At 37.8% G+C, this 25,644-nt stretch overlaps 2 protein-coding genes across 6 annotated transcripts; one reads left to right on the forward strand and one right to left on the reverse strand.

Annotated features, from left to right (window-relative positions):
* Window positions 1–10,654: 10,654 nt before the first annotated feature.
* On the reverse strand, window positions 10,655–20,707 carry LOC147497482 (carbonic anhydrase 2-like). 5 transcript variants are annotated; one of them, XM_086559975.1, is made up of 11 exons: window positions 20,428–20,628; window positions 19,838–19,922; window positions 16,439–16,503; window positions 14,565–14,708; window positions 13,942–13,990; window positions 13,551–13,667; window positions 13,401–13,454; window positions 12,683–12,768; window positions 11,346–11,451; window positions 11,100–11,258; window positions 10,655–10,877 (listed from the first exon to the last, which is right to left on the reverse strand). In XM_086559975.1, exons 2-11 carry the CDS (start codon window positions 19,889–19,891, stop codon window positions 10,839–10,841), a joined length of 873 nt encoding a protein of 290 aa, XP_086416101.1. In that variant the 5' UTR covers window positions 19,892–19,922; window positions 20,428–20,628; the 3' UTR covers window positions 10,655–10,838. The 5 variants fall into 5 exon arrangements, with proteins under 5 accessions (XP_086416101.1, XP_086416100.1, XP_086416102.1 ...); XM_086559974.1 differs by lacking the exon at window positions 19,838–19,922 and having other exon boundaries at window positions 20,428–20,707; XM_086559976.1 differs by lacking the exons at window positions 19,838–19,922; window positions 20,428–20,628 and adding an exon at window positions 16,881–17,099.
* A 2,510-nt stretch (window positions 20,708–23,217) lies between these two features.
* Window positions 23,218–23,664, forward strand: LOC147497483 (uncharacterized). Its single transcript, XM_086562908.1, has one exon. The coding sequence runs from the start codon at window positions 23,218–23,220 to the stop codon at window positions 23,662–23,664; it is 447 nt and encodes a 148-aa protein (XP_086419034.1).
* The last annotated feature ends 1,980 nt before the right edge of the window (window positions 23,665–25,644 follow it).

The following is a 25,644-nucleotide window of genomic DNA, read 5'->3' on the forward strand; positions in this document are numbered from 1 at the left end:
TTAAAAGGCGTCTTTTGGTATATTTGTCTTCGCCCTAGTAGTACACAATTCCTTAAGAAACTTAGCATGATGTGGTAGCTTTTTAATAGCTTCGAGGAAGGGAAGGTTTATAGTTAGATTCTTGAAAACGTCCCTAATCTCCTCGTAATTTGTATCCCTAGTTAACATGGCTAATTTTTGTGGAAACGGTGGTTTTACGTCTATATTTAGCTATGGTATCACCTGGATGTTTAACCGTGGCTTTTGTTTCTTAGGTTGTGTTGTGGCGGTACCTCTACAGTGGTAGGCTCTTCAGTTTCTATTTCGGTATCTAGTAAAATAGTAGGTGTAGGGGCTACTGGTGGGGTAACTATAGGCATAGTTACCTTGTTATCAACCACTCTGCCAGAACGGAGAGTGGTGATGGCATTTATCTCACCTACTTTTTCAAATTCATTACTAGTATTATCCGTTACCTCAAAGGCTGTGTTTGTTGTTTTAGGATTATGTATTGCGTGACTTGGCAACACACCTTTGGTTTGGGCTTTATCTTGAGCCAACTGTTGGGTTAAATTATTAACGGATTGTAGAAGCTGTTGGTTAGATTGAGCCATAGTTTGGAAAAGTTTTTGGCTCACTTGTATGAAGGTGTCAAGGCGATCCGGTTGTGTGGGTGTAGTAGTCACGGGTGGTGTGACTGGAACTATTTCCGCGTGAATTATTTATAGGTGGATTCTAATTATTATTGACCAGGAACGATACCTCTATTAGCATTATAATTATTATAATTACCTTGACCTTGTGCTTGACCTTGTCGATGTTGCACTTGGTTGTTATAATTATTAAAATTACCCGACCACGTCCTTGTCGTAGTGGAGCTTGGTTAAAAGGCGTGCGTTGGCCTAACATATTGATTATTGTACCCTTGAGGTGTGACTTGTTGGTTATTTCTCCAACCGAAGTTGGGATTTTGTCTCCAAGGGCGTTAGGTTCACTATTAATGGAAGAAGCCTGTTCATAGGCTATAGGGCCGATGGGAGTCGGGATGCTCGGGACTCAACCGAAACTACATGGGTTTGAATTTACATTCATGGCGGGGATAGGCTTTTGTTGTACAGAAATGGCCTCTACCTTTTTAGTGAGTGATTCGATTAGAGTTTTAAGCTCGGAATGGAGTGTTTAATTTCAAACATACCGGCGGCCTTAACTGTATTAGTAGAACTAAGCGGGCGGGGATATCATCACTACCCCCAATTATTATTTAAGCTTAGTTTGGTCCTCTAAAATTTATAAGCCTCCGAGGCTCCTTTACTTAAGAAACTACCCCCATTCATAATGTCAAGGACTTCTTTATGGTGATGTTGAAGTCCTTTGAAAAAGGCCGCGAACTAACGTGTCTTTTGCTAGGTTATGGTGTGGACACTCTATAAGCAGATCGGTGAAACGATTCCAAGCCTCTGAAAATGATTCATGAGGATTTTGTCGAAAAGAAATGAATCTTGGACAAAGATCTCATCCGTCTTTAGGGGTGGGTAAAATGTTCCATAAACAAATTTGAACAAGTTTAGCCCACGAGTCCACGAGAATTAGGCTTGGGGCTTTGGGCGCTTAACCAAGACGCCTTATCGGCTAAGGTGAAAGGGAATACCCTTAATTTAATTTGTTCCGTACCAACCGTAGGATGGTGGAATGTTGTTAAGACTTGTTCAATCCTACGCATGTGCTGATAAGGTTTTTCATGGTCTAACCATGAAAAACGGGTAACAAATTAAAAATATTTGGAGGGATTCTGAAATCCCCCGCTGGGTCTGCTAGAACGATGCAAGATTTGGGGCTATCGCTCAAGGCTTTGTAGAAGTCCGAGAGAGGAGTCTCTCTTTCTTCCCCCATTATATCAGGTGGTGTGTGTGTAGTAGTAGCTAGAGGTGTAGTGTGTGGTATACTAGATAGACTTGTTTGTTGCTGTTGTTGTGTATTTACGTTCGGTGTTTTTGTTCGGCCGGACCTTAATCTCATGCAAGACTAAGTTGAGCTTAACTAAACATGCAACACTCCAAACAATTCTGATATACTAGTATAAAACCTCTAACGGGGAGATCACGAGGTGTGGAAGAAAAGAATACCTGATTGCGTCCTTGCTTATTATAAATAAGCGTCTTGTTTACGCTTGTTCGGTGTATATAGCGAGTTAGAACACTGAAAAAATATGAAAGAGCAAAGTTTGAATCAAAACTGTCGAAATCCGAAAAATTTAACCGCGATTTCGGCCTCGGCTCGAGGTCATTTTTCAATTCTACAGTGTTTTTAGGGGTGGTCGCTCCACATGGGGCGGTCGCTCGATCAATCGATAACATAGAGTGGTTCGCTCAAGGGAGAGAGGCAGCCATCGATGTAAATTTTGCTCGAATTTTTCAACTCTAAAATGGGCGACCACGGTATGATTCAAACAAGGGTGGGTGGGTGAAATGGGACTTTAAAAACAATTACTAACACTATGAAAACAATAATGACGAAAGTGAACTAAGATGGCGGCCATTTTTGATAAAAGTGAAATGTATAGTCTACCTACTGAAATGAGCGATGAATTCAAAAAGTAAAAACTAAAATAATCCTTTTGTTGCTTATTTATCAAAGTTTTCTTCTACTCTCAATCCTATGAGATAAAGTGGAGTAGGAAGTTCGTTCCACTCTTAGTCCTTTCGTATGCTTGTATTCTAGTCTCAATACTCTACTTAAAGCCAATGAGAGCTTTACGAAGGGGCAACTAAACTATGGTGCAACTACCCACAAGATGCAACTAGTCGACTATCTGACAACTAAGGGAATGCTACGTTGATTCGATGTTAAGGAGTTAGAGGGGGATTGATTCCACCTTAACTCAACTTAATCCACTAGCGACGAGTCGTCGTAATCCGAATTGAACTGCTACGCAGAACAATCGGTTCTTCCTAATCCCTAATTACACATGGCATTTCTACCAATTAATAACTAGCATGTGAACAATTAAACCCATTCTCATGGTGAACTAATTATTTACGTGGAATAGAAATTACGGCGACTCTACGATAAAAACGGAATCAAGCTTTCATCAAGGCTTCTCAACCCCTCTAATGGAGGTTTAGCCTTGAATCATTCATAATCATTTCCATTTAAATTAAAACTACACATAATAATAAGCATTAAAATTTACTAATTTAAACAATAATGAAATCTAAATTAATGACTAAAATGAAATAAGAACAAGAATTGAAATTAGATCTAGAAATGGAAATGACAAAATCGAAATTGATAAAAAAAAACTACTTTATTGATCTAATCAAATGAAGAACAAGATCCAAAGGTTTAATCTAGTAAAGGATTTGAAACTAATTAAATAAAACAATTAAATCTAGATCTAGAAGCTATTTTAATGGCTACTTTCTATTCTAAGCTATCTACCTAACCTAACTGCCATTGACTGCTATTGACTGCCATTAACACTGAGTCAAGCTTTTGTTTTTATACATCCAGATCCAAAAATCGTGCATGGGCTTGGAGCCATGTTTTGGGCCAGAGAATCAGGCCCAAAACCCAATTCTTTCAGTCCAAACAGGCCTCTTCAGCTGCAGTTGGCTTCCACAGACTTTTCGTCCACTTCTGCTCCTCTGATTGGGTCAAGGCTTAGACCATTGCAAAGATCTTTCCGAGCCGGTCGTTTTGACATAAGGTAGGCCTCCATCCGAGGTCTGAGTCCAAAGATATGGCATTCGGAAGTTCTGCTGACTTTTGCTCCTTTATCTCGCTAAAGTGGCACATTTCTGCACATAATGGACTTTGAAGCCTGAAATGCATAAAAACACGTAATCAGTATTAACTCTTACTTATTATTCACATAATTGGTCTAACATTATGATTATTAAGGGGTTAAAACTACAGTTTTGGGCTCTTATCATTTACCTACGAAATGAACGATGAATTCACAACGTAAGTAAACTAAACTGCTATTTGCTAGAGCGTTTATCAAAAGTGTTCTACTCTCGATGCGATTGCACTAAGTGGAGTAGGAAGTTCGTTCCACTCCTAGTTCCCTAGCACGGATTGTTTTCTAAGTCTAAGTAATCAGTCTTAAATCTAATGAGAGATTTACGAGGGGGGGGATTATACTACGATGCAATATGAAATTGATTATTTTAATTTAAGCTACGAATGCTATGGAAATACGATAGTTTGAATTCAGATAAAGAAATAGAGGGAATTGAATCCACCTCGAATCTAACTTAACAACCTAAGCGTAGAAGGTTGTATCTCAATTCTCACGTTCTTCTGGCGAGAATTTCGAGTTCTAATCCCTAGTGTTCATGGCATTTCTACCGGATACTAACTAGCATGTGAGGTCGTCCACCCATTCTCATGGCGAAACACGACCTTCTAGAGTGGAATAGATTCTACAACCAATTCTATACTAACCACTAAGTTTTCATCAAGGCTTCATCAACCCTCTAAATGGAGGTTTTAGCCTTGAGTCATCAACCTAACATTTCCCATTAAATCTAAACTAAACATAATGTAAGAAATTGAATTTTACTTAATTAAACAATAATGAATCTAATTTAATGACTGGAATGGAATGATAACAAGAATTTAATTTAGATCTAGAATGGAAATGACAAAATTCGAAATTGACAACTAACTATTTTATTAATCTAATCAATCAAGAACAATCATTCAAAGATTTAATCTAAAAGCGAGAATTGAAATGGAACTAAAACTTAATCTATTAATAAAACTAGATCTAGAATTCTATATATTAATTTAGGTCTAACTAGCTACCATTAACAAAGAGTGAAGCTTTTGTTTTTATACATCCATATCCAAAAATCGTGCATGGGCTTGGAGCCATGTTTTGGGCCAGAGAATCAGGCCCAAAACATAATACTTTCGGTCCAAAAAGGCCTCTTCAGCTGCAGTTGGCTTCCACAAACTTTTCGTCCACTTCTGCTCCTCTGATTGGGTCAAGGCTTGGACCATTGGAAAGCTCTTTCTGAGCCGGTCGTTTTGACATAAGGTAGGCCCAATTCCGGTCTGAGTCCAAAGATATGGCATTCGAAGTTCTCACGACTGCTCCTTTATCTCGCTAAAATTGGCGCATTATGCACATAATGGACTTTGAAGCCCTGAAATGCATAAAACACGTAATCGGTATTAACTCTTACTTATTATTCACATAATTTGTCTAACAATATGATTATTAAGGGGTTAAAACTACAGTTTTGGGCTCTTATCCGCGGGTCTGGGTCATTTGCCCCACGATGCCAATAGGCGCCTCTCGGGGAGTTGAGTTGGGGGCTTTCTCTTACGGTTTGCTTCGGGTCTGGTCGAAGGTTGGTTCTAAGGATTTTTGGAACCCTTCCCTTGAACAAGAGCTTCAAACTAAGTAGTCATTTGTGTCGGTTGAAGCTGAAACCTGGGATCGGTTGTAGACCTTGAAGCTTAATTGTCTCGTCCCCGCTAGCTACTATCCCTCCTACGATTATCGATGTTGGGTATTTTACCATTTGATTTATTACATTCTATTGTTGCATCTTATCTTCATGGGGTATTTGTTTGTTTATTAAAATTTGATGTTTGTCAGGTGCACTACACCAGAACAACCATTTTGTAACAGAGACAATTTTAGGTTAGTAACAGATATATCCGTTACTAATAGAGTAACAGATATATCAATTCCACATGGAAACAACTCTTACCAAATATTCAAAATAATAATTAGATAATTGAGTCAAATAATTAGATAATTGGGTCATGGTTATCTTGCCTTTTTCTTACATTTTTATCCGTCAGAGAAAAAAAAAAGACATAAAAGAAAATTAAACTTGTAATCTAATTAACCATTCTAATTTCATAGTCCCCCCTTAAAAAAATTCGGCTAACACTTAATAGTCCTTACTGTGGTTTCCCCTCATCTCGACGAAATCCTAAATTCTTCTCATTTCCAAAGCTAAGTCAAAGAGGAAAACTTGAAGAAGTAGCTGAGGAAGATGAGGTAAACTCACACCATTGATTTCTCTCTATTGTGAACAGATTACTCTCCCTCGCGAATTGATTTCTCTCATCGCAAAAGTTCTAATTTCTTTTTCTTTTGGGTTATAAAATTTGGGCATTTCAGCTTCTTAAAGTAGGTTTCTATTGATTTCGGTGTACGTTTTTTTTTTTTTGGTTTTTAGTCTGCAATTTTTTAGAACTTGGAGATATTGGAATCATCTCAGTCGGATCTTGCAACGCCAAGCTATAACTACCCATAATGATATTGAATGCACTTTCTAAATATTGAGGCAATAACAATTCATACTGTAGATGGTGTTTCAATGTATTTCAGTTCTTGGAGCTTTGTGTTATCCCTGGTTGCACGTTCTCCAGATATGCTACCACTAGTCTATTCTAAAAAGTTGTTGTTGGAAATATTAAAGCAATGCTTTCTGGAGAGAAGTTCATTCCTAGGGAACAACTTAACACTGTAAGTTCTTTATTGTTTGATATATGTATAATACTTCATCAAATTTTGAATTACGTTGCTTAGTTTTATTGAATGTTTGATGTTATTATGGTTTTCAAGCATTTGGATCCTATGCGAAAGAAAGGAATAATAGGAAAGATAAAAGAAAGTAGAAGAAAAAAGAAGGATTTGAAGTATGATATGTTCTGATGAAGAGAAAATAAAGAAAATTTCTAGAAGTAGGAAAAAATGGTACTCATCTAATGATGATGATGATAGTTCTTCTTCCTCATTGTCTAGAAGTGGTATAGATGATGGGAGTAAGAGAAAAGATAAGAAAATGGAGGAAAGGAGGGGAAAAAAAAGGAAGATAAGTAGTAATTTATCAAAGAGTTCTTCTTCGGAAAGTGAAGAAGATTCTATTACCCATGATGTTAAAGAATTATATTCATCTAATGACCTCAAATTTGTCTCTCTGCTTAGCTAAAAGACTAAAGACCCACGTAGAACTAGATCTGTTTGAAATTGTGGAAAGTCTTCTATAAGAGCTCCCTTGCCGATTGGCTTACATTTGAATAGTGTTGTAAACACTGCAGCAATGGTAGCAATGGTAGCAGAAAGTCTCCCATTTATCCAATTGCAGCAATGGTAGCAATGGTAGCAGAAAGTCTCCCATTTATCCAATTCCTTACGATATGAGAATGACTGTATAAGACTCTGACGAAACAAACAGACGCTAACCCAATACTCAAGCCATAGTTAAAATACTTAATATGTTTTTTTTTTTTTTTTTTTTTGTAACAAGGTTTAGGCTTATATTAGGCCAGACCCCTACCTGCTGCAGCTGTATTTGCTTCTCTACAAGATCAAGTAAGTTGACTATTTTTTGTGATATTTTATCCCTCATATGGCTCATAGTTCCTAAAGTTAATTATTTGTGTTTTAAGTTCATAATCTGGTGAGGGGGAATGCTGACTTTATTGGCAATGAATACTAAGTGCTAGAATATTAAGTGCGAATTGCACTAGAATGTTTGATTTCTAACGCTAGATGTCATGCAAGCCAAATAAAACGAGAGAAAGGGTTCTGAACCCATTTTCATGCTGTTTATTTTTCTAAAGCATAGTGTTTTAGCTTAAAAAAGGATTCCAAGTAAATGACCTACATGTTTTTCTCTTCAATTTCTAGATGACACTTTTTATATTACTAGTGCTCATTCCACCTAATGCACACCATTAGATGTCTGTTTCTCTATATTGCGTCTTTTTTTTTGGTTGAGACAAGTTTGGCTAACACACAAGCTGGTTAGAGCTACACAAGTTGATCTGTCTCCTCCTTTTGTTTACCTTTAATAGGGAGAAGGATCATATACTATTAAGTTTAGTAGATGAAACAGGTCATGCTATCAAAGTGTCTAGTTATGCAGTCAAATAATTAGTTATGATATGCTCTACTGTTTACATTTTCTTGTTACCTGTGAAATTACAAGATGGTATCACATTCAGTGTCTAGTTATACATTAAATCCTCTTTTCTTTATCATTGGCTTTCCATGACTATGTTTCTTTCCTTAGGCTCCTACTATATCTACTAAATGACATTTTAGATACCTCTATAAATAAATGTTTGAGTGTAGCCCTGTGTGGTGCTCGATATCATGAACATTTTTTTTTTCTGATGGTATTTGATGTGTGTTGGAAAATCCAGAGAACCCAACTGGGTTTTGGGGTTTATGTCTAGCTGTTGGACAAGATGAGGTTGTCACATAGATTTATATTGTTAGATTTTAAATAGTTGATTAGTGCCTTGGTTCATGCCTTGTATTATTCTTGTTGCCTATACCTTGTATTATTCTTGCACTTCCAAAATCACGGGAAACAAACATGTACATATAGAGAAGGAGAGAAACTAAGTAAGGTCTAGTTCATGTTAATGCAAGTTTTATAATATGGATATTTGATACAGTAGCTAGCATTTTTTCCATGATTATATTTTTTTTTTCTTTTGTTCTTCTCATAACTTGTTACTTACCGTGGCATATATACTCTGGAAATGTAGGAAAATGACAAATGATTACCGAGCTATTACATGGATTTGTTGTATTGTTATGGATTTATTATCAGATTGGTACTTGAACAAATCATTCTCTATTTGAAGATAGTACGGAGGAATGTTAAAAGGCTAGACCATGGAACTTGACTTTGCTTGTTATGTTTGTCAATATATGTCTATCCGTATATGGTTGAAATGAATCAAGGAAGGAAGTAGGAAAGCTCATTGAGATGGAACTTGACAACATTTTTATTTTAACTCAACCTCCAACCAACTTTCGGCATAGGGTTGGACCTGATCTTGAACACAAGTAACTGTCTTCTGTATAACTTCCTTTGTCATTCAGGTACTATATTATGCGGATGTTCTGTCTGTTTATTTTCCTTTTATAAAATTTGCATTGATTTTCTAGTACAATGTTTCATACTGCAGAAAAAAGAAAACAGAGTGATTTGTCCTGTGATAGGTTCTTGGATTAAATTGATTGCATCAAGCCAGGCTGTGATAGGTTCTTGGTTGGGTGATTGTGGTTCTCTTTGGTCATTTCGGTACTGCAGATTAGATTTTGTTGGTATATGTTGGCTCGTTACAATTTTTTGTATATAGTGTAATATTTGTAATTAGAAATGATATTTGTGTGATGAATGTGATTTTAAGATACATTTCATCTTTATTTGATCATAAATGACCAGGAAAATAGTATTATATTGAGATGATATTGGCAATTTTGTTTTTTTTTATTATTTTGATAAATGGGACATCACTTTTAAAGTGATTTATAGAGTTATTTCACATAACTTTACAAGTAATTTGAAATCTGAATGAAACGTCACTTCTTAAGTGATGTTAATCGGCCTTATTGATTTCACTTAAAAAGTGATGTTAAACGTTATAACATCACTTGTGGACATCAATTAAAAAATGATGCAAAATTATAACATCGCTTGTGGACATCAATTAAAAAGTGATGTAAAATAACATCACTTGTGGACATCGTTTAAAAAGTGATGTGGAAAACCCTGACTTTTCACATCGCCACCATTCACATCACTCTCAAAAGTGATGTCTTATACTTTTGACATCACTTTTTAAGTGATGGGAAATGTCATTTATGCAAATCCACCCAATTGGGCTTCGCATGGGTGTGAGTACTAGGCCTATTTTTGCATAAAAATCTCTTTTGGTCTTTCCAGAAAATCAGAAAATCTTTCCTTAACTGCTGTTGATCAAGTCAAACCAAATCACGCTATTCTGCACATTCAAATTAGCGAGTTGCCTTCAGTTGCGAGTGTAGGTTCTATAAAATAAAGGTTTTTCTGTTCTATGGAAACGCTAAAATGCTTCTAAAAATCTTTCCTCTTCTGAAAACATGTATGGAGTACTGAGAGTTTGTCATTGGCTGGTGACTTGCTCTTCCGCTGTTGTATCCTGGGAGGCATGCGCTTAAGGCTGGAAGCTACCATACCGGCGCGTTTTTTGTCTTAAGGAAATTGTGTCTAGCACAATCCTAAGTGATAAATTTATAATTGCAATCTTATTTCTGTTTTGAATACTAGATAAATACAGTTTCTATCTCTCTCTCTTTATTGTTCTTCGTCGGATCGGTGCGACGTCCCTTTGAAAGTTGAAACCTTCCTCACAACTAGCCATCTCCTCCTCTCGATCACCACCACTCCGCGGTATATATACTAGTAATAACCCTTGCACTAGAATATAAAAAGCAACTTGTCTGTCGCCCCCGCAAATGTCCTTCCTATCTGCCAAAAATAAGAAAACTCCTCCTTCTCCAACCGGTGCTCTTCATCGTTTTCCTCATCTCTCTCTCTCTCTCTGTTCTCCATAATTCAATTTTCATACTAATTTCGTAATTTTATCTCTCTTTTCATCTTCATCTTTAGATTGGTGCAGCGACCTTCCGAGAAACCTTCTCTCGCAATTTCTGTCTCTCTTCTTTGCTCGTTCGTCACTGCCTCCTCGGTATACTAGTCATAAACTCCGTTAAGCTTATACCAATAATTTTATTATTTGTTGTCAACTGTGTCCACGAAAACCTTTAATGTTCATGATCGCCTAAATCTAAAAGTTGAAAATAACTCTTTTTTACTTCTTGCGTGCTGTTGATATAAAATGAAATGAAACTAGAGGTCGCAAGTTGAAGCCGCCTAATAAGGGTATTATTTCACAACATTGATCCAGTTTCTCGACACAAGGATCCAGTTTCTTAAATCACAACATTGATTTAAGAATATATTGAGAAGATAATCTTTGCAGCCTTGCTGTGCTTAGTCCCGTTTCCATCTATCAACAGTTGATAATGTGACATATAAAGCTTGCCTCTATAGCTTCCAATGCAGTACTGTAGCGACATCTCTTACCTACGAAAAGAACGAAATCAAAGGACAATACAGTACCCAACAAACTTGATAGCGAAAAGTAGATTTGCAAAATAACTCGTTTTCTCTCCACTATGTTGTTTGAATAATAAAACTGCTCATTATTATACTAAATACAAGATACAATTAATAACGTAAACTGAAATTAAGGAACAGAAAGGTAATTTGCCAATTGAGGACGACACTGGTGGAGTTTGATCATACAGAGACAGAACGCGAAAGGCCAAAATCTAAGGCCCACATCTCAAATGAACCGTTAACAAAATCATAATATCCACCCTTCAGGGCTAAGGTCTTCTTCACCAATCCTTCTCTCACAAATGGATAACTCAGTAGATTTCCCAGTGATACGTTCACAGCCTCCTGCATATGGCCACAAATATGTTAAATTTCAATTAGTAGAAATTTGATTATCTAAACGACCAATCTACATTAGGTGTGGGGTCTTACCTTTTCACACAGAGTACATAAATCAAGGAATTCTGCACTGGGGGCCTCGGCTTTCACCTTAGTCTTGGCTGGTAAACAGATTTTGACCCAATTTTCAATGAATTCACTGCAGTTTATATTCAATAACCACGATGTTAGTAAAGCCCACTAGCATATTTTTCCTAAAACTAAGAAGGTAGGCATGTTTCTCTAAAACAATCACTGGTAGTACAATACTACAATCCAAGTTCATATTAGTTGATTACTTGTCTACTTGTTTTGAAGAAATGACGTATTCTGATTGGAAGCCAAGTAAGACTAAGAAGGCCATCATAGCAAAAGCAGGTCATCGTCATCCACATTCCACACACAATGCGCTTCGAACACCCTCAAAAGCCTGTCAGTCTGTCACGAAGCTAATATTGGCTAACGTTGATACTGTGATCCAAATAATGCAACGCGCAAACTGAATCTTCAATTAACAAAATGTCAAGAAGGATCTGGTTGAGCCTTGCATAAGGACGTGTAATTAGCTAGCTACTAACTACTTTGTCTAGTTGCATTGTTTTGATGGGCTGTTGTAGTTCAATTTGTTTCGTGTCTAATTCTCTTAGTGGACCTTCTAAGCAAGGCAAGGTGGTAAACAACGTCCTTACTGTTTGCTTAGAATATGCTCTGCTTTCTTGTGGACTTAAGGGGCTAGAAAGGACTTGTTTAATGAGCCCAAAAAGAGGGTACCAAATGGAATGCAAAGTGTTGGTTGGTTGCTTGCGTACACAGCTTCCTTTAGCACAGGATCCGGACATTACAAATTCAGGAATCAGGATCCAGCTAAGTTTAACCATTAAACCTCCTTTCCTTCTTTTTTTCAATAAGTAATATACTTTTAAAAGTTAAAGGAATCGGAGATAAAGAAAGCTACATGTTCTCAATGAATGTTCCTTTACTATAAAGTATTTGATGAAGAAGTTGGAATGAATAGCCAAGTGGGGGCTCCATGATCTCTACTTACCTCCACATTTGTTGGAAAAGTTTGTTGAAAATAATGCAAACGCATTGTTAGCATAGGAATTTAAGTGAGATCTATCATAATGTAGTTTTCCTCAAAATAATCGTGAAACGTTGAACCTTTTATAAGATATATTCACAATATGACAACCCCAATGGCCAAGTAAATAGACTTTGTCATTGTGGAACAACTTTCTATCATCATACTTACATTTAATTGAATGTTAGTTATTATAAAAACTCATTTATTACTTCTTTGTAATTAGATTGTAGTGACTAGTGAATAAGCATGTTGCTTATTCTTTGTGATTAGTGCATAATGTAGGAGAAATTAAGAACAACAAACTTACGTTGATGTGGACCCATCTTCAGGTAGAGACATGAGCCCCTTAATTCCTCCGCAACAGCTGTGTCCAATCACTACAATATACTCCACCTGTCCCACCAAAATTTGTCCCATTATAATCAGTGTGTAGGATACCATGATAAGTTGTTAAAGTCGTGCACTTTTGGGCCACGGGAATCTTGAGCACACTACATGCTTTTCCGTGATAACATCACTTTTATAAGACACTAACCATAGAACTGTAAGGGCTGATGACTTATCCGATCCCCATTTCTTATCTACACATAACACATTATTATGATTCCAACCCATTTCTTATGTAGAATTCAATAGGTCAAATTGAGGATTCTAGGTTATCGAAAAAAAAAATTGAGGATTTTAAAGTGTATACATTTAAGCCAGTTTGTATGATTCTATATGCACCAAGTTGCCAGGATGATCTATCCCTTTGTTATCTTTACCAATTACCAATACACTATGATTTGGATCACCAAAATTTCAGTAGATATCCTTCACCACATGATATGAAAACAAGATAAGGTGAAGATAGGGAATATGCCAGGGTTGTGTGTGAGTGGTCGTACATGCTCTAAGTCCTCTAACAGTCTAACACCATTTTCTCGCAGTCCACACTCCACGCCAAACGTCATATCCTTAAAAATGAAGAAAACGCCGAAAACTTATGAAGTTTGTTTTAAGAATAAAGGACAAAATGTAACAACCTTTAGATGTAAGACGGCATATTCTACAGCTGCCCCAATTCCAGAATATTTTGTCTGCACGAAAACAAATTGTCCACATTAATTTCTTAAAAAGTTCAAAAGTTGGGACATAAATATATGTTGAAGGATAAGAGGAACTTCTATGCTAACCAGATCATACGCCGGTACCATGTTAGCAATGTTCCGGACGACAAAAGCCTCCCCTGGTTGGAAATCGATGATGTGCGAGGGGCATACACGAGAATCGGAACATGCAAACACCATGAACTGCACATAATCATAAATAAATCGGTTATTCTAATGTAATCTCATTAATGTTAGCTAGTTTAATTTGCATTGACACAACTAATTTGATCGATCAAATTTTCTGATAATGAGATAGTAATTCAACTCCTCTTTTTTAGTGCACCACATGGATTGATTCCCATGACACATTGACCTTTGAATATTTGAATTGAACATCGTTTAATTATGTTTATCAATGAGGACCTTTAAATAGCTTGATTATGTAAGAAAAAAGAAATAGCATTGACCATATTACCTTTGGACTTTGCCCCTTCGACAATTCACCATGTAATGCCGGATTTGTCCTGCAAATTCAACACATCAAATATAAGAATGATGTCCTGGCTAGTTGTTTTCTACATTGCACGCTGGAAATTCATTCTAGGGTACTAAAGTTGTGTTTTAGACAACATTTCACTACCTTTCGTACCTGGTATAGGAAACTCAGATACATCGGTTTCCATGGTGGCAATTGCTTTGGGCCATAATTAAAATCCGATCAAGCGAATTTTGAAGCTGGCCCATTCTAGATACTAGAGTCATTTTTTTGGTAATTAGATACTAGAGTCCTGGACTCCTTTTCAAGCGAAGTTTATAGTTGAATTCTGACTTGTATTCTACATTTCGACCACAGTTTACAACTTCTATGTGGGCCCTAAGTTAAAATTGGGGTGGTGTGAACTGTGAAGTGCAATAGAGAGAGTTAAAACATTCGTGTCTTTCCTTTTTTCAGTTAAAAATATAGGTTGTACTCTAACTGACACAAAATTACTCACTAAAAGATTACTGACACTGTTATGTTATTTAATCAGATTAGTACAGAAGATTCTAGGAGTTCACTTTCATACAAAAGTACAGACAACTGATTTTGGAACTTACTCATATTTCTCTTTCTTATATTTGATGAACCCGGTTTTAATCCTCTCGTCTGCATCAAACGCAACTTTCCCATCAACTGTTTGCAATTCGGCAGTTATTTGTTCAATCTTAGCCGCAGCGACCGCTTCGAGGTTGCCTTTCTCACTGCAAGAAAAGGAAAGAATAAAAATGATTCAATTATTTAATGCTAACGTCATGTGTCATCATAGCTGTTACTAAAATGTTCCCCGTCATACGGAAAATGGCGACTATAATACATGGCTCAGCACAAAAAAATCACTAACAAAGTCAGTTGTGATTGGCTGCTTAAGAGAAAAGAGAGAGAGTTTTTGACTCGTTATTTTATTGCAAAGGCAGCCAATCAGAGTGGACTTCGGATGTTTATTTTGTGCTAGGTTAATTGGCATACTTATATAATACTAAAGTGAAGACAAAGAAGGCCAACCTCCATTATATCCAAAAGTTCAAATAAACCAATAGCCAAGAATTTTGAAATTTCTTAATGTGAATCAAGCATAGTTCATTATTCTAAAATCTTCAAAATTCCGTTCGGGAATACTATGGTTGTCATAGTATTGAAATTTGCAAGTTTATAACAACGATTGACTTTTTAGAACTAAAAATCCTATGGCCTTAGATTTGTTGAAATTTGTTCTCACGTAAAAACCCTATCTTTTTCATGTTTTTTCCCTTCTAATGGTGTAAGAAGATGAAGATGGGTGAAGACGTTGATACTAATGTGATTAGAACATGAAGTGAGAGTTTTCAACATGCCACCAATAGCAATAATGATATACTGACCTACTTAACTAACTTACTAATAGTAACCATTGATTTACATAGAGATACGTGTCCGTGTGTATTGCAATGCAAACCAACGTTATCCAAATAGTGAGTCGCAATAATAGATCCGTGTAGTACTACTTACTTGTAAATGATGTTGTGTAGCACTACTTAGTTGTGAATGCTGTCGGATCTACATTCCATCATCTCTTTTGTTCAATTCTCTCTCTCCTTCAATTTATGAATTTTTTTCACTTAAAATATTTTAATTTTGATCGTGTGTTGAATTCTTAGATCTAGGGTTAATTATTGTTTTAAAATTGGTTAATAAACCATGTTTAATGATTAATTCATTTTTTTCCCGATATTGTATCTTTTCAGTTTGGAATTCCGAGATTCGAGATTCTCTTTAAAATCACAAACCATGGAATGAAATCAACACTTGAAAAAGGAGATGAAATTTCGGAACCATCCACATTTGGGTTCATTTGAACGTGATTTTGGATTGAGAATTGCAACATTTATATTTTCAGTTTTGCAAACGAATTTAATTTTATGTTAAGTAATGATACACTAACATACTAATTTGGTTACTAATGATAACCATTGATTTACATAAAAATACGTGTCCGTATGTATTGCAATTATTGCAATCATTATCTAAATAGTTCGTTATCTAAATAGTGAATCGCAGGTCCGTTATGTTTGAAAAAAAATATAAACTACCTTATACAATCTTGAAGCAATTATCTAAAGGAGAAGGATTTGCTATCCCATGAAAAACACAACCTTCTTAAGCTCTATCGGGCTACTAGACCAATTTTGGGTCACTCTCGCACTTAAATAGTTAGTGTTTTCACAAACAACGTGAATTCAAATGAATATTTTTACAAACTTGAAAGGAAACTGATCAACACGAAATTAGTCGTGAATTGGGCTATTAAAGGACGTGATAACCAGATCGCACGTGGCAATGATCTGCAGGCGTGCCTATCAAAGATTCCTTTTACTGGGAGTCATTTCTGACCACAAAAATAGTACTACCGTGAATAGTGGGAAATGAGAGGAAATGATCTGTTTTTAGTTTGTACCTGAGAAGCTTCGCCAGTCCTGCGACAGCCTTTTCGTACGAGTCATTCCCCATCTCTTCTCTTCTCTGCACTTTCCAGTAACAACTAAATCAGAACGTACAAAAGAAAATGGAACATATATATCAAAAAAAAATTCATCAATAAAAAAAATAAAAAGAAACAAAAAAGTATGTGTTTAGAAAGAATATCCATAAAGAAAGAATCCCGACCTTTAAGTACAAAAATAATTCTAAGTCACCTTTTTTTTTAAAATAATCAATCGGAAAGAGATGAACTGAAAATGGTCGGAAATGAAGAGATTGCGTAACTGAGAAGTAAATGAAACAGACAACGTGCAATTGAACACATACATGACATAAAATTAAATCAACGACGAATCAGATGAAGTTGGAACAACAATCAGATGAAGAAGTTTTAATGAGATATATTTCTAACAACTTACGAATATTAAGGAAGATACTGCAAAACTAATAACGTTGCAAAAACTGTACGCTAAAACACAATGACTAGAAATAACTAGAGCTATGTTTGGTATTTATAAGCTGGAATTCTGCCTGAAAGGATGTAACTACGGTTAGTTTTAGTTGTATCTGAAAGTTGACTAACTATGGTTTACTTTGAGGACGCTTCATGAATTGGCTTCCAGCGTGTTAGATGGGCCAAGTCAACTCTATGGACGTCAAAGATGGCTGTATGTTTTTTTTTTGGGAAAAAATGGATAATGGTTTTTTATGTGTGGGGAAATGAGAGCCATGAAGGTGAATTCTCTAGTGCCCTTACTCGGAATAGTGGATAGGTGTATGAATCGATCCACACGAACTTGGCTAGTTTTTAGAACATTTTCAATGGCTCGTTTAAAAATTAATCGAGCGTGCTAAGTTTGGACTCGACGAAATTAGGCTAAATTCGTTCCCGATTCACTCATATAGCTAGCCTGATCGAACTGATTTTAGCACTAAAAGCCAGTCAAGCTTCAACGTTGTGAATTAAAGCTTTACTCCCGATTCAAGCGGGAAAAAAAAAATTTAATCGATGAAAAAATATTTTATTTCAACATCTGCACTAGATCAACCTCCCTTGGTTGTTGGTTCACTCGATCTTACTGTTACGGATGGTGTCCATATATTCAAAATAGAGATATCACACACAAGTACACATCCTTAGGATAAATTATAGATCCAACAAAGGATCCACATATGGAGACCTTTCAGCATTATTTTGTAAACGTGGCATACAAAACGGCAATGAATAAGCTCTCTTTCCGTGATTGATGCAGGACAGAGTCTCTTCAAAGTATATTCGGTTCTCTTTAGGGCAGGGAATTAAATCCGACCCGACCCAAATATATCGGGTTTGGATATATTTTTTATAACCGGATTCGGGTCGGATACAGGTAATTTAGGTTCGGATTCGAATATGCGTTTGGGATAGTTTTTTACATTTTTAGTGTTATCTGATTCACGGGTTTGAGGTTTGGATTTGGATTTGGTAGAAATATTTGTAAAAAATTCGGATTTGAATTCGGATATTGGTATATCCAACTCCAACCCGACCGTTCCCTGCGCTAGTTCGCTTGCTTCGTGCAGTACCGCCAAATTGAGTCCATGAAGTGGGCCCATGGTCCTTGAATTAGTTGAAAATGTTGAATATTAAAGTGAGGGTCACAGTGTCACACCACGGATGATTGATGAACTGATGAAGTAGTAATGCACATTGACTCATTGAGCCGTCCATTTGGCCGACTAATCAAATCAAATTGACCGATATTCATACTTCATAACTACATAGAAACATTGACGTTGCTTTCAGCGTGGAAACAGACCCTCTGTTCCATCAAGGGACCCGTTCCTCTGTAACCGGATACATATATATCTCGTATCTTGGCACACACACATCTCAGAGCACACACAGGTATCGAGGCATACACGCACATTTCGGATTCGGATCAACGGCGAGATAACACGGTTACAGAAATGATCTCTGTACCGAGTTGTAGAGATCTCGAGTCCTTCGATCAAACACAGTGTTTTGTTTATTGTTTCTTAGCATTTTTTGTTTAACGTATCTCGTTATTATAACTTATACGTTATGCCAATTTCTAACAAAGATTACTATTGATATGATAATTCCCAGATGACAGGGAACAATTAATAAGTGCATTATGAAGCTTCTCAAACTGTGTCTAGCATGAAAACTCAAGAGACCAATTATTTGTGGTTCATCACAAAAACTTACAAGTACCAAAAGGAGATAGGGAAAAGAAGAAAAAGTAGAAGGGAAGAAAAACTTTTTTCCTCAGCCAGTCATTTCCAAACATGTTCCCTTTGCTTGAGAAAAGTAACTTGTATCTTCTTCTTTTCGTTGGTGTCAAACAATGAGAGCAGATATGCTCAGCATTGTTGTGCTTAAATAAAGTTGATTTTAGTTAATCGTATATATAAAGTCTATGCTCTGAAAAGCAACTGATTAACAAGCATTTATACAATGTGTGTACGTACTTTTCCTTTTGGGAGCTGAGATGTTTGATTGCTAAAATATTCTATCCAGATAGTTAAGATTTACATGTCTCGTCGAATTTTTTTCCAAGTAAATGGATTGTAATTTTGTTTGATCGCACAAAAGAAATTTTGAATAAGTTTCTTAGTAGTTCTTGGGATTTGACACTATAACTAGTTGATTCATGATAAAATGTTTAATTTACTATTTAGTTTTGGAAAATATGTTACAAATATGTGTGGGAAATCAATTCCCATTTTCCCATGACCAAAATTTTCCTAGGGGAACGGCATGAAAAATGTATATCAATTTCTAAAGAAGGAAAAGAAGAGAAAAAAGTGTGTGGCTATCTATACACAGAGAATACTAAATAATAAATCACCCTAAATAAATAATAAAGAGTTAACTAGTATTATCTCCCCGGTTCCCTCTAGATGAGTCAATTAGGATTTTCCTCTTAGTGTGTTTTTGTGTGTGTATTTTGGGGAACCCTAATTTCCAATCTAGGAGGAGGGAAATCCTAATTGGCTTATTAGGAGGGTAATACTAGTTAATCCAATAATAATCAAACAAAATAATAATTATTTTTTTGTGACTCTAAATCTAAGGGCAAAGTAGGTATATTAGATTGAAAGTATTATCTCTCAACATTTAGTTTGCTGCATAGTGCAGCAAGTCAACAACAAAACAAACTTCACATTGTCCCCAGGGTATTGAGGTTGACTGGAGAGATATTATATTTTCCCTTCATTCAATATTTCAATTGGTTCTCAACCATACAAAATTTGTTTTAAACTTCCAGTACAACATGCATGGTTCTTGAGTTCTTCTATAGGTCAAATCTACAATACAATCAACGTAAATCAGTCATCTCCTGTTTTTCAATTCATAAACTAAACTTACAGGGGGATTCTTCATGCAACAGAACGTCATACACTTGGTAAACTTTCCAGCCATGGCGATGTTCTCAAGTGTAATTCTCCTCCAACTAAATGGTATATGCAAAAGGGAAAAAAAAAGGAAGAAAGTTCGATAATAGAGGAAGTTAGACACTTAGACCTCACTTGTCATTGAAAACGTCTCGGGGATATATTATTCAAATTTCAGGTGCATCATTTTAGCAACTAATATTTTTCACTTCTGGATCATTTCAGTTCAGGTGTCCTTCAATTCATTAAGAAGTTTATCCGCCAAGTTCGATGCCATTTGTGACAATTACATGTACTTATTAGCTCATATATATATATGCAATTAAGTTTGTAAACAAATTCAATAAATTGTGCTTCACTATCTACCACAACAATTCAGCAAATAAAGTTCGACACTAACGCTAAAAATCGGAAATGAAATCACTAGCTATATAGCTAGCTAGTTATAGTTCAAAAATAAAGACACAAAAAGAAAAGACAACCACATTGTGCACGTACTTGTATGTGTGTAACTGGAATATGTGTTAAAGAAAAAAGTGAGTAGAAAGAGTGATCGATCAGTACCAAAGTGGGAGTGATGTAGGGAGCTGGGGCGGCAAAGACGGGGTCTTTGCTAATAAGGCGGGGAGCAGGGGGAGGAGGAGGAAGAGAAGAGTTAAGCCTATTGAAAATGGATGGACTTAGTGTTGCTTTCTTTGAAGGAGATTTATTAAGAGAACTGGAGGGGAAAGAATAATTATAAAGCGATGCGGCAGACATTGTGGTAATGAATCAAAGAATTGGGAGGATTTATACAGGGTGATAGGAGATAATGAAAGCGAAATTTGAGGAAATGAGGACACCTTCAGTAGAGATGAGGATTGAATGTTAGAGATAAATGTAGAAAAAAAAAAAAAAAAAAAAAAAAAAAAAAAAAAAATCACATGCATGCCTCTTAGCCACACGTATGGCATGCAAATGATGCAATGCAAGTGCATCAAGATCTATATCACTAGTGGCCTGGCGCTTAGGGAAATGTTATTAGACTTAGCTTGTTGGTTAACTTAAAAAGTAGGCCAGTTTGGGCCTGGTCCGTGTAAGCTGACTTGAGCTCACCTGTTAAATTACTTTGCACTCAATCCATGAGGAATCTTAATTCAGGTCAAGCCTTTCTCCTAATTTCGAAGACTCCTAAAGTCCTAAGTTCTAGTACGCCCCTCGATTCCGTTTTGTGTGAGCTTCAGGATTAAAAGCCTGCCATTTGAAGTACGCAACGTTACGGGCACATCACCGATTGCATGGTATGTCACGTCGTCAATGTGTTAAGCTTGAGCCAATAATTAGGGTGGTAGGGCATCATACTAAATTCGACCTAAAAAGAAAAATATAAAAATTAAACCATCAATTGGTTGATTTGGTTCAGTATTCATGCATAAGAGCACAATCGCACTCATGTCTTTGGGGTTTGTTAATGTAGTGGCCCATTATGTGATACGGGATTTGGATAAGGACAAATGGGGAAGGCAATGAAACAAGGTAGGGCGGGAAGTACTGGATTATGTCCGCGAAACCCTAGAGAGTGGGAGTGGCACAAGTAATAGCCGTGGGATGAAGGGAAGGGGAACGGACTGGATAGGGGTGACCCACTAGAGGAGTAATAACCGAGTTAGCGGGACAAGAGAGGGGAGCAGCTTAATACGTTACCATGGGGAGCAGGGGATTGGAGCCGCGGAACCCTATGAGGCAGACGTGGCGGTAATGCAAGAATGAGGAGAGCCGTCCGATGAGGGACATGGATGGATGGACGATGCAGGGGAGGGAGGGGGAGGGGTATAAAAAGGAAGGAAGAGGAGAAAAAAAAAGGGGAGGCCGCATTAGAGAAAAGAAGGGAGAGAGAGAAAAGAAAGGAATAGGCAGAGATTTTAGGTTCATACATTTGGCGCCGTCTGTGGGGAAGAAGAACAAAAGCAAAATAGGAATGACACCTAAGAAACGGGTAGGCAGACCGAAGAGAGTGGCGGTGCAAGAACCGACACCAAAGGCAATGATTGATGAAGAAGGAGGCATGAGAGAGGGAGGCCGGGAGCGCGGGCGTGGACGATCATGAGAGAGAGAAGAGATAGGGAGGTTAAGAGAGGAGAATGAGGGGTTGAGAAGAGAGAGAGAACGAGAAGAGGAAGGCGCAGACGGAGAGGCAAGCGATAACTCTAAAGAGGAAGACGATAAGCCGAACCTCGTTGAAAACCCGGTGACCGGCTTGACAATTGAGCAGGTGCAAGAGATGATAAACAAGGATAGGGAAGCGAACCAGCAGAAGGCCAAGAGTCGGGGAGGAGCAGCTAGTCAGGTGGTGGCGGGGCTAAACCGCAATCCATTAGCAGACGTCATCTGGACGTCGGAGGTCCTAAAGCATTTTAATCAACCTAGATTTGAGAGGTATGACGGTAAGGGGGACCCAGCAGATCACATCCATCATTTCAGGCAGCAGATGCCATTATGGCAAGAATCAAGATATGATGGGCTGAGATGCATGATGTTCCCGACCAGTTTAAAGGGAGGGGCGTCGAACTGGTATTATCGGTTGCTAGCAGGGAGCATAAAGAATTTCCAAGAGTTGGAGCAAACATTTGTAGATCATTTCATACACCAGAAGAAACGGGCGGTGGACATCGCGGCCATGTTTAATGTGAGACAGAGGTCAACGGAGTCAGTAAGAGAATATTTGTGTCGGTTCAAAGTTGAGACATTGAAGGTCGAGAATCTAGATGAGAGAATCGAAGGGAAGGGACGTCTGAAAGGGAAAGTGGGGGGTACCACGGACACCCTAAGAGAGCGGAAAGAGTCTGAGAAATGGCTCGAAGGGAGAACAGAGAAAGGAAGCCGTACCGGGAGATAGAGGTGACACCGTGGAATAGACCCTTGAGAGAAATATTGTCGTTGATTAAAAATTTGCAAGGGTATGTATGACCGCAGAACATGCCAATAGAGTTATCGGATAAACCCTTCTGCGCATACCACCAAATGAGAAACCATGAGACGGACGACTGCTACACACTAAAGTGGATGGTCCAGAGGTTGGTGGAAAAGGGTAAGATGAGAGAGTTTGTGACGGATGCATAGAATGAGGAACGTAGGCCGCGGCAGGATCAGATATTGGGAACAATTCACGTGATTTTCAGTGGGGAGGTGCTAAGTCATAATGTCCACAGAGATCGAGTAAGGAGGACCTTGAGCATCCAGCAAATCCACAAGGGGACTGATATACCAAGACAAAGGGTAGGGTCAGCCAGAGGACGAGAGATCATCATCTTCAGCAAAGGAGTTTGCGGGCGATGGAGCTCTCCCCATGAGGATGCGTTGGTCATCACGGTGGCGATGGGCAATTACCTGGTGAAGAGAGTGTTGATCGATTGTGGCAGCGCGGTGGACTTGTTATTCAAAGGAGCGTTGGAAGAAATGGGAATGGATCCTAAGCAGTTGAGGCCTCTGCAGGCTAATTTATACGGATTCAATAGAAGCATGACAGAGCCTATAGGAGAACTCTTGTTGCCAGTAACCACTGGTCCGGTGACAATATTCGCGCGGTTCATGGTGGTGGACTCCGCATCACAATACAACGCGATCTTAGGGAGGCGATGGATCCATGAGATGAAGGTCGTCCCATCCATATACTATCAAGTTATAAGGTTCCCTACTCCGACAGGCACATATGAAGTCCACGGGGATCAGGTGATGGCCAAGAACAGTCATAGGGGTACAGTGAAGCGATTGGTCCATGGGACAGAGGAAGAAAGTTCCCACCCTAGGAAGAGGCAGGCATAGCAATTACAGTGTGTCCCCGCGGAGAGAAAGTTGTAGCCCACGGAGGGACCGAAGACACTGGATGAACTCGAAGTGGTAAATATTGGGGACGGGGAGGAAGAAAGGTTCACGACGGTAGGGTCCAGTCTACTGGAGGGCTGGAGGAGTACATTGATACAATTCTTGTCAGAAAATAGAGATGTGTTTGCGTGGACCATTGATGATGTAACGGGCTTAGACCCAGAATTTGCATGTTATAAGTTACACATGAGGGAAGATGCCAAACCAGTAAGGCAAAAGATGCGGAGCGTTCCACCGAAGTATGCGGAGGGCATTCGCAAAGAGGTGGCACGGTTGAAGGAAGCTGGAATAATTTGGGAAACGGAGTTCACCGAGTGGTTATCTAATGTGGTCGCGGTGCCGAAAAAGAATGACAAAGTACGTATGTGCGTAGATTTCATGGACATGAACACAGAGTGTCCGAAGGATAGTTATCCCATGCTGCGAGTAGATGAATTGGTGGATAGGACGACAGGGTACAAAATATTCTCTTTCATGGACGCGTCTATGGGGTATAACCAGGTCGCGATGTATGGGCCGGATCAAGAGAAGACATCATTTGTGGTAGAAGGCGACACGTAGTGCTACACAAGGATGTCATTTAGGCTGAAGAATGCTGAAGCCACTTTCCAAAGATTGGGAGAGAAAATGTTTTAAAGCAAGATTCGGAAGGGAATTGAGATATACATAGATGACATGGTGGAAAAAAGCATGTCCGAAGAGGAGCATTTAGAGGGCTTACGGGAGACGTTCGGTATAATTTGAAGTTAAACCCAGAGAAGTGCACCTTTGGAGTGACCACAGGAAAGTTCTTGGGCTACATCGTGACTCATCGGGGAATTGAGGCCAATTCGGAGCAGATAAGAGCCTTGATAGAAATGCCTTCACCGTAGAACGTTAAGGAGGTACATCGGTTAGCTAGAAGGGTGGCGGCTTTGAACAGATTCATTTCCAAGTCATCCGATAAATGCAGGCCACTGTATCGATTGTTGAGAGGTACCATAGATTTTTTGTGGACCGCGGCATGTGAGGAGGCATTTCAAGAGTTGAAAGGGTATTTGGGCAAGGCGCCTTTCACTACACCATAACACACTATTTGCAACACGCACCTTTTTTGTTTTGTAACACTTTTTTACCGTTGGTAAGTTACCTACACTATATAAGCGTTGCGAATGTTGATAAGTGTTGGTTTAATTCAGAGGAATTTCAAGAATTAATTGGTAACGCTTTCAAATTATAACAAACCGTTGGTTAAGTGTTAGAAATTTGAAATTTTGGGCGAAACAGGAAACGAAATAAAATCGCGCTCGTTATTTCGTGAAACATAAAACATAACCTCTCTTTCTCTCCTCTACCTCTCACTGCCGCTACCTTCTCTTCTTCCACTCCCTTCTCTCCTCTCAATCCCCCCATTACAGAAAAAATCAAATAAAGTTCAAAGCTTTGATTTCGGTTTTAGGTTCGGGTTTGGGATTTTGATTTTAAAGAAGAAGTATTATAAGGTTGGTACCCTAATTCGTGATTTCGCTACTGAGAAATCTCAAGGAGGTAATTTAAATCGTAGCTTCATCTCTTTCTTCTTCTTCTTCTTCTTCAATCGATTTTAATAATCAATTTTTTTAATAGAACGAAGAGTAGCTGGATTGAATGATATTATTGATGGTTATATCAAAACACTTGCTACTGTTGTTGGAAGGTATAAAGTTTCGATTTTTATGATTTTTTGTATTGATATCTGTTGGATTTTATGGAATAGTGAATGGGTTGGTGTAATTTGTGGTATGTTTATGATATGTTGTAGTTAGGGTTTTGGTATGGTTTTATAATGTAAGAGTTAAAAATTGTATGATGAAATATAAATTGACATTGATATATGCTGGAAATTGGGGGGAAAGTATGAACAATGAAGGTTATGATGTTTGACGGCAATTTTTAGCTCAT

The sequence above is a fragment of the Coptis chinensis genome, chromosome 5 (genome assembly GCF_015680905.1).
Source record: "Coptis chinensis isolate HL-2020 chromosome 5, ASM1568090v1, whole genome shotgun sequence".
Taxonomy (NCBI): domain Eukaryota; kingdom Viridiplantae; phylum Streptophyta; class Magnoliopsida; order Ranunculales; family Ranunculaceae; genus Coptis; species Coptis chinensis.

What these genes read in the sequence shown, in the direction of transcription:
- LOC147497482 (XM_086559973.1), bottom strand. Translation starts at nt 20,622, where the DNA reads ATGTCTGCCGCATCGCTTTATAATTATTCTTTCCCCTCCAGTTCTCTT. An exon ending in TATAAGAAAGAGAAATATGA is followed by an intron (nt 13,991 to 14,564) that starts GTAAGTTCCAAA and finishes TTGAATTTGCAG; the next exon opens with GACAAATCCGGCATTACATG. An exon ending in ATGCCGTCTTACATCTAAAG is followed by an intron (nt 12,769 to 13,400) that starts GTTGTTACATTT and finishes TTGGTGGGACAG; the next exon opens with GTGGAGTATATTGTAGTGAT.
- LOC147497483 (XM_086562908.1), top strand. Translation starts at nt 23,218, where the DNA reads ATGGGCAATTACCTGGTGAAGAGAGTGTTGATCGATTGTGGCAGCGCG.